Here is a 9,899-nt window from a genome sequence, read left to right as displayed (position 1 = left end):
CTACACTAAAAAAAATTCCTAGTCAAAGACCCGCCGAAGTTAGTAATCAGATTTCATTTCCCATAAACCTGCAAGCACCAACCGACCAGCAGAGCCGCGCCTAATAAAAATTCTGCATGCCACTAAAATCGGCGCGATGCTTCACAAAGCACGCGACGACTTCAACCTGCAACGTGTCAAGGACACGCGGCACCGAACGGTGATCCTTTGGTACCGTGTCAGACAAAACAGATACATCGTTTTGAATGAGATTTTGAGTGGACAACTTCGGTGGGGCTGCGATGATGATGACGCTGGAGGTGGAGGAGGTGAAAAAGGGGGGGGATCAGGAGTGTCGATCGGGGGGAGGACAGCGGTGGCGAACCAGCGATATATGAAGGCGAAACTCGCGCTCCGCAGGCTCAATAGCCCAGAAACTCCACGTGGTGTACCGTCGAACACCGCGGACTCGCGTGCCACGCGAAACAGTCATTGTTGTCTTTCCTCGTTGCCTTCCTTCCGCCAGGCCTCTCCGTTGCCAACCCTAGCCGCCAGTTCCTTCGCTCGGGCGGAATCGAACCGCGACACCCGCGTCGGCGATCGAGGTGATAAGTTCTCGCCATTGTCTTCGCGGGTTGAAAGGACCTTTTGTTCGACAAAGGGAAGAGAGAGGTTTTTGTGATCGGTGATTGATACCCGCGGGAGATGGTATAATCGAAGCTAAATGAGAGGACGATTACACGCTGACATCCGGTTGTTGTGAAATCCAAGAGGGTAGTGCAGTGGGAGAAGCGTTGCTGTTGAGGACTGGGCTGTCGAGAGAATGGGCAAGGGTTGGAAAGGTATGTTGGTGCTCGGTGATGGGAAAGAGGTTGAGGAGACGCGGTGAGGAATGATTCTGTGATGTGTTGGATCGTTTGAGGGCAGGATCGTGGTGGTTTTGGAAGGCGTGCTTTGAAGACAGTGTTCTTTGGGAATTCTGTGATGAAGCAGAGGTATTGGCAATAAAGGTTTTAGGTAATTGTGGGAGGTGTGTGATAGGTGTTTGAAATGATGTACGTTTGTAACTGCGACATTAGCATTTTTTAATGGGATTAATTTTAGTAGAATTCTGATGGTTTGTAGAGATTATATTTATCAACAAAAAGGGTGTGTAAATGAGATTAATTTAATGGCGTTAAAGTTTGTCCTATTGTACAGTAAAAATCTACAAAATATTGCTTATCTAGTCAAGAAGAATACTATAAGATTTTCAATAACAAATTAATGTTGTTCTTAAAATTTAATTATGTATTCATTTCCTACATCCATTTTTTGAAATCTTCCTTTGTATTAACAATATACTTTGTTTCTACTATAATAACTAAAGTATTAACAATTATAAAAAGTTTTTAGTGTTTTTCAATTAATTTAGTACAGTATAACAATAAATTTGCCTAAGTTTGCAAACAGTTGAAATTAAAAATTCTAATTACATTCAAAATTACACGTAGAACATAAACACAAAATGACAATTGTTCGATAAGACAATTCGTAAGAATAATTTTAAGCTGCAAACATTTCAGAAGTTTTTATTCAAGTTTTTTATTAGTAGAAATATCATTAGTTATGTTATTTTTAGTAATATTACATTCACAGCTCGAAATTTAATTTTTTGTGGATTAACATACCAATGCAGAACAGGATCAAATTAAACATCTAATATTCGCACAAAATATGTCTGACTTAGGACTTATTCCACTGCCAACGTACATTAATCTGGTCAGACACAGTAAACTCAGTAGAGTAAGTCCCAAGTCAGACACATTTCACGTGTATTTTAAGCGTTTTCTCAACAATTAATAACTCGGAAACGAAGCGTGAAACGTAATTTCGTCTATCTTTATGTTCGTCTTATTTTAGCATGTAAAATCACCCCTTAAAATCTGACACCTGTCGTCGAACACTTTACCTACCACTAACAAGAAACTTGATATACACAAATCCAAAGTGAAATTTAAAATGTGAATTATCATTATCATGTCAGACAGAACGTGGAATGTTAAAACGTGCACATTTCCTCAAAATAAATAATATATATTACGCAACGTCTGTAGTCCAATTATTTCAAGAAAAGGAGGCGGTAGAAATGCCAAGAATTGCACAAATAAAAGAACATTTTGTCGTGATAGAACAGTCACACGCGTATCGGTGATATCGCCGTTTCAGACTGTTGGTTCAATAACAAATTACATGGGAAAGATTTCTGTCGTTTCACGGAACGTGATACATAGTAAACGAAGTTGGACAATATTGTTTGTACAAGTGGTAGAGTGCAAATTGGATGTGTTTAATTCGAATTGAGCATTTTGGTTGGTGCGTGTAGAAATTTCGAGTTACTGGTCGCCTTATCTCAATTACGCTTCAGCACGTGTGCTTTTCTGGGGCACTTTTCATTCGGAAGCGCGTGACGCATTTAATCGTGAGATGGAATCAAACTTGTTATACGATAATAGCAATAATTACATGGTGTATGGAAATTGTGAGAAACGCCTGATATTTTATCGTTTAGGAATCAGTTATGAAACCTGATTTGATTGTACGATACAGTATGATTAAACTATAAGAATATCTGGAAACAATAATAATACCTAATTAGAATATGTGCATGAAAATATATATGTGTCTAGACAAATTTTTATTACTTAAGAAGAACTGAGATATCCTGCCATTAATTCGGTAAATAATTGGTTAGAAAAAAATGTGTCAAAAACTGCAATTAAAAAAATGTAAATACTAAAAGAAGTTAAATAATTATAAGCTTGTATTTTTAGAAAATATTAGCTTTGTAATTATTAATATAAATAAGTTTTTTAAAAAAGTATTAATTTCTTTAAAATCCTTTTCAAAGCAAAGAAGCAATATTCAATATGCTAATAATTATTATGTCCATAAATACATGTGCAATTAAAATGTAAATACGTGAAAAAACAAGTTATTAAAGCAAACCATGAATACGTTTAAAGTAACTACATCTGAAGTAATTATCTATATTGTGTCCTTCGTATTGTGTAAATTTCCTAATAGCTAAAATAATTTAATAATAATAGTGATAATGTACTTATGCATTTAGGACGTGAAGTTTAAATTGCCTCTCAGTTGGCATAGTGATAAATTGAACTATTTTTAACTATTTATATTGAATGTGAAGGATATTTTTGAATAATCTATAAAAGTCTGTAAATAAAAGTACAAACATATTTTATGATAAAAGTGTAATAACCATACAATAATATTATTAAATAATAATAGGGGACTACACCAGTTGGGGGCTAATAATCCATAAATCTTCTCAACTAAACAGTATGCAAATAACCCATTCTTCCCCATTTACTTCAAGTCTCTCAACAGTTTCTCGTAGCCTCAAAGGAATACACGTTGTCTTCCATTAAACAACACCTTGACACCTGTTTAACCATATGAATGCAATTTCAACGAATTAAAGCAACGAAAAAGTCTCGCCATATATTGTACTTACACCTTTCGCTTTGTCTCGCGGAACATTTCGTCTTTACGTCAGTCTTTTGAGTGATCTCCCTTACATAATGAACGAACTAAAGTACAAAAGAAAAAATAAAGCAGAGTGTACAAAGGTGTCAGTCGTGTCAAATGAAAGTCATTGCCGCGCATTGATGACTGATGCATCGACTGACCGAACTTTTTGTCAAAATTGTGACTGGCAATGAATTGTTCCAGAAAACTTTGTATCCTTAGTAATGTATTGTCTGTGTTAAAATATATATCCCTTTTAGATTTGTGGGGTCCATCAGTTTAGTTATAATAATTTTCTCAGTTTGTGGGATAACGAGAATTTAGAATTGTCTTCTGTAGCAGCTTAGGTAACACAGAGAGTCATCTGCACCTAAAAGCTAGATTAATCCAAGTCCTTACTTTACTGTTTTCTCGTTATTTTATTAAAATAATAAAAATCTTTTTATGTTATAAAATATAAAATTATAAAATAAAGAATTATGTTATAAATAAAGAAGTTGTGTAACTATAGACTACTTTTTAGACTATTTTATTTTAGACTACTTACTATAGATTACTTTTTCCAAAAATTTAATAGTATAAATTACTAAGATACAATGTTAAGTAATATGTGATTAGTAGATTGTGAACCTTTATGCAGTTATAGAAAATTTCGATGTGTAAAAATGTACAGAATCTATATACTGTGCAAAATTATACAAGACATTGGAAGTTAAATATACTTTATAATATTTGAAAGGTGAAATAAATTTATAATTAAATTCCACTTCTTAAATGATATTTATGAAAATAAAAATATGCATAAACATCTGCAGTCCAGTGATCATATTTGCTTTGCTGTTCTAAAAAAAATGTCTTGAGTTCGTTCGACTCTTAAGTACGTCACTGCAATCTACTTAAACATGAAGAATAAAACACATTATGCAATTTTTTAAATATTTTTATTCTAATCTTGAAAAGTGTCCTGCCCAGGGGTTAAAAGTGTTTATTTCTAAGGAATCCTCTACTTCTAAATTATCCTTTCAATTGCTTGAATAAGCACAATAAAAGGAGAATTTTTCACCTGAGTCAGAATCGTAAACAGGTGGCAATTAAACATGCTGTAATCTTATTTTCTCGGGTATTTTATTGTTCAGACCAAATTATGTAACATACGCGAAAACTCGCAAAACCACCTAACACTATCACATTGCGTTAAAAAAGTTGAATTGATTCTTTGAAAGCGAAAGCATTCATCATTGACACCCATGTCCCTCTGTGCCTTGATCAACACAGAAATTTATGTATTACCGAAAAGAGGCATTGAAGGACCTTCTAGCTGTTGTATGTGACGCATCGTTTGATAACCAGTAGCAGCAGAATAATGCAACAGGTCGATCGATTACGTGATCACTAACATCTTGTTTTCTTCCTCGTTGTGTCCAGGTGCGAGAGACTTTGTTGGCCTCGAGGAGGTGACAAAGGTCGAGTTCCTGATCATGTTGTTCGCCGAAGCTCTGGGAACGTTCCTCTTGGTGCTGATCGGTTGCGCATCCTGCATCACGTGGACCATCAGTAATCCACCAACTGTGGTTCACATCGCGTTCACCTTTGGCCTCGCTGTCGCAAGTTTGGCGCACGTAAGTCAAGTGCTTCTCACGTAATTGTTGTTTGGTAGGAAGGAACTCTTGAAACATTTGGCCAGTAATTGTGAGGCTGTAAATTAATGCTTTGCTCTCGACGTTCTTGCAAACTCAGTTCAAAAGAAAGATAAAGGTACACTACCGTGCACAAGTACTTAGAAATTTTGTGACATAGTTTTGGCTACAGATCTCATCTCAAATAATTGTACAGGGTGTTCCCTACTTTGGAAACAATATTTTGAGAGCATAATCTACAAGTGAAAATGAGAAAAATATGTTATATGGAGTTTATTTCTAAACGTTTTTTATAAAATTGTTGGCAAATATTGAATGCAACTTGAACAATGTGCGTAGAAGCATATTCGAAGTTTAATAATACGTGAGGTTTAATAAGGACCAGTCGCATGGCCTCCGAGATCTCTTGACCTTGCTGTAAACAAAACAAAAACTCTAAGACAAAAAGTGCACAGTAGAGAAATAAGTACACGTGAGAAATTAATTCAATGAATTAATAATTCAGTTGCTGAGAAGGAGCAAAATCAGGAAGAAATTTAGAATGTAATAAATTAGATATCACATTGATATCAAGTTTGCATTAATATAGGAGCTGGTCATTTTGAAATGATATAAAAATTGTTAACGATCTTCACACATTATGAAATATCTCGTAAATACGATATAATTTTCTAACGAAGAGTTTACACGCAACCTTTATATAACATTTTTTCCTTATTCTCGCTTGTAAATTATACTCCTTAAATACTGTTATCTAAGTAAGGGACGCTCTGTATAAAATTTAGAAATGCCGATAAGAATAACATTTATCAGTTAGTATAAATAAGAAAGTGTAAGTATTTCGTGCATTTCCAATAATGTGAAAGTGTGCAAATAATTATGCATGGTAGTGTATGCAATACAATAAATGTTAGGCATGATTAACATAGTATTGAAGAATAAATTACAGCTAGTAATTTACTTTTTTGGTTACTTTTTCCTTATGGCAAAAGGATGTCAATGTTTCAATATATGTAGTGTGACTCAGTGGTAATTGCACTGCTATTATAATTATAGTAATAATTACGGTTACTTCTTATCTATCGGGTTTCATTTCCTGCTAACAATAAGCATACAATAACTATAAAAATTCAAGAATTATTAATGCAAAAATTCTATGAAAATTCTGGTTCAGTTTTGTTATTAAGAGTGCTAAACTTAATTCTAAACTCTACTCTAGACTTAATTTTACTCTAAACTTAATTTTAATCTTCAATACTTATTTAGTCAGAATTTAATCTTCATTTCGAAAACATAAAATTTCGTGACTCTTACTAATATAACTCATGTTGTACATTCTTGTATGAAAATGTAATTTGTACCATTTTATACTATAGAAATTAATTTAATTATACTTCATACTTGTTTGCCATAATTACATAAACAGTTTACAAGAACCAGATATTTGATACTCTTCGAATTTAAAAAAATAAAAAATTTCTAAGGAAACAGAATTAAAAAAGAGCAAAGCAATTATATTTACTTTTTAATAATTTTGTTAAAACAAACAAGGGTACTTGCTTATCGTTAGAATAAAGAACAAATTTATAAGCTTATGACCATACTTCTATGCACAGCTTATATACTTCTTCTTCATAAAAATTATGCAACGAAAAAAATTATCTTCGAAGAAGACAATTAAAAAGCAACTTCCTATAATTAAATATCATCTACTTAGGTTCATGAAATGACTGAGTTAATCTATAAAGAAAGCTACTTACAGATATAATTATATTATGCTACAATATTTTCCTGGAGGAAGTGAGTATCATATTAGATTTTAGTAGACAATGCAATCATAATTTAAAATAACGCAAAAGAGGCTTGAAACGATATCATCTTCCGGTTTCTCACGTATCCATTAAATTTCGTTAAGGTGTGTACGCAACGATTCACGTAGTTAGTTGCATTCCTACATGTACAGCACTCATCTGTCTGCACTGTCTTTAAAGACTGTTCTTAAGTGTTTTGAGCATGTTTTGTACGTTACATTATACATGTCAATGCATTATACGGTTCTTTGTGGTTGTTCGGGAAGCCTGCCAATGCAGAGCTAAAATACATTAAGACGAAACAAAAGAATCAGTTTAAAAGAAGACATTAGTGAAACAAAGAACTTGCAAGATTAGCTGGAGTAACTAAACTAGGAAATATTGATTGATAGTCTAAAGAAACGATTATTTCATAGCACGTGTAAATATAGTAGAACCTTGATTAACGGAGTCTTTTAATTATTCACAGTTTTTTATCCAGATTCTTATTCAGGTTTTTTATTAAGTACCACTGATGCTTGATTCAATAACAATAAAAGCGTAGTATAACATCAGTTGAAACATGGATTATGATTTACGAATGGTCTAGCGCAAAAAATAAGATTAATCATTACGAGAATGTTTTTTCTTGGCTTGAGTCTCGAGTTAAGTCAGTGAACAGAGGTCCTGTTCTACTTAGAAAATAACTCTAAGCCACAGAAAAAGGTTAAAATTTGAGTAAAAGTATTCAATTTCGATTACATATGCAAATATCAAACCTGTTAGCAATGCATAAGTAAAATAATATAATAAAAAAAGAAGTATTTGGAAGTATTCCACATAAAAGAAGCAAAATAAAGGTCTCCTTTGTTAGAAGCGATTCAAATTTGATATAAACTGTTCCAAATAACATATTCAAAGTTAATTCTGTAACATTATGATACAAAATGAGTGAGCCAACGACTTGCTACCATTTCGAGAACATTCATGCTCTCTCATTCGGGTGCGTGCTGGATGCATGATAAATGGTTTACCACCTTACATTTATCTGATTTCATTGAATGAGTATAAATATCGTGTTCTCGACTCGTCCCATAAGAATAGCATGGTACCAATGTGCACTGGGAAGAGAGGGACGAAGAGTAGAGGGGACTCCATTCACCTTACCAAACTACCGTATTTAAGTTTCACGAGCAGAATGAGTCTTACTCTCACTATCGTTCGTTCACTTGTCCGTAGCACCTCTTTTTATCGATTAACAAATTGGGCAGTAAGGAGTTAGGGTGACGAACTGGAAAGTAGAGTATTTTTTGAAAACCTTCTCTTCGAAAATTAACCTACGATATTAACATGTTAGCAAGGATTTATACAATGATTCTTCGTTTTCTGAGATTTGAGCTTGATCAAATATGAAGTAGAATAATATTCATGTCATTAGTAGTCAAATTATTGAAATAATTCAGTTAAAAATAATTGAAATAATTAATATTGAAAGATTACCATTCAGTTATTTAAAAATTTATTGAAACGTTTCAGACTTTTAATATTCTTCCATTACAGTATTATATTATTCTCATGTGGGTAAGAATAGTCTACAAAGTGAATGCATCTTTTCTGTCATTCTTTTTCTACTGTAATTTTATTCTGTTTTTCTTAATTTTTTCTTAATTGATTAAAGTGTATAGTCCTCATAAAATGAACTGACTAAGCGAATAAATGAATATTGTCTTTTCATGATAGAATTTCAATAACTTCACTATACTCTGTGGAATCATTGCTCTTGTATTCAATGAAATTGAATGTTTCAGAAAATGAATTAGTTTGTACTTTTTATTTTCGAGTTCGAACATCTATCTAAAAGAGATATGCCCACCCAAGATGTTTTCTCTGCTCGAATGAACTCATTAAACGGTAGGTGAACCAGTGCGAATAAACAAGGCGTAAACAGGAACATGAATAGAGACTGATGCCTTGTCCTTTCGAATTGGCAACCTGACCTCGTGCTCAAAAGAATTTATAGCGCTTCCACGAAACAGGAGCTCGAACACCATCGTCGAGCTTATCGCGACTGCGTAAATACCATTAATTCAATTAAAATTTATTTCGACAATCGTTTGCAAACAGGCACACTTTGCAAAGTCTTTGTAAACCATTCTAGAAGAATGAACCAATAGTACTTAATAGCTACATACTTTTGTTACATTCAGACACGAGAAATTGTAATCTAAGTAATTCAAGTGAAATTGTTTTCCATTAATTTGTTTCTTTCTACTTCATAGTGGTTTCTTTAATCAAATAACCATGGATAATCAGTGCTATTAATATTGTTTATAATAAAGCATGTCATATGATTTATGAATAACAAAGATTAACAATCAAAAGTGTTGAAAACTTTTTTGACATGTCTTTTAGTTTCTATTTTTAGTAAACATGATTGTTTGTATATTATTGATAAAATAAAGGAATATAAAATTTTAAATAGAATAAAACTAGAAGAAAAATCTTTATTTTATGAAGCCAGCCAAGAATAAATCTTGAAACTCTCTACAATGTATCTCAATATTTATGCAAAAATTTTCTTTAAATTATTTGGGTTCAGGCTAAATTAGAAATAAATTTATAGATTGCACAAATACCATCTACTTCTTTCTATTATTGCACAACGTGTTCACTGAAAACAAGCAAAACTCAAATGCTTCAGTGTATCATAGGAGAGAGCAGATAGTAGAGATTTCAACGCATGTATAGACTGTATCAACGTATATCAAACTCTTTCATTTATCAGATCAATTATATTCTTTTCTTACATTGTGTTTCATCATTCTAAATTAATAAATTTTTCTTCCTCATTGAGCTAAATATTTTTCTTCAACATATATTAGTTTATCTAAGAGGGAAAACTGATAAATAAATAATACGAGCATATTGCATCAGTACATAATAGACTATTTTTCTTATTGTA

The 9,899-nt window shown here is 32.8% G+C and overlaps 1 protein-coding gene across 1 annotated transcript in view; it reads left to right on the top strand.

Annotated features, from left to right (window-relative positions):
- Window positions 1-424: 424 nt before the first annotated feature.
- LOC143178091 (aquaporin AQPAn.G) overlaps window positions 425-9,899 on the top strand; it is a 35,128-nt gene continuing 25,653 nt past the window's right edge. Inside the window, exons 1-2 of the mRNA XM_076376539.1 lie at window positions 425-821; window positions 4,936-5,129. Coding sequence (XP_076232654.1) covers window positions 803-821; window positions 4,936-5,129 — 213 coding nt within the window. The 5' untranslated portion in view covers window positions 425-802. The remainder of the gene's footprint in view (window positions 822-4,935; window positions 5,130-9,899) is intronic.

This window comes from Calliopsis andreniformis, chromosome 4, assembly GCF_051401765.1.
Source record: "Calliopsis andreniformis isolate RMS-2024a chromosome 4, iyCalAndr_principal, whole genome shotgun sequence".
In the NCBI taxonomy this organism is placed as follows: Eukaryota; Metazoa; Arthropoda; class Insecta; order Hymenoptera; family Andrenidae; genus Calliopsis; species Calliopsis andreniformis.
The sequence above is the reverse complement of the archived record's forward strand: the minus strand, read 5'-3'. Positions and strand labels throughout refer to the sequence as shown.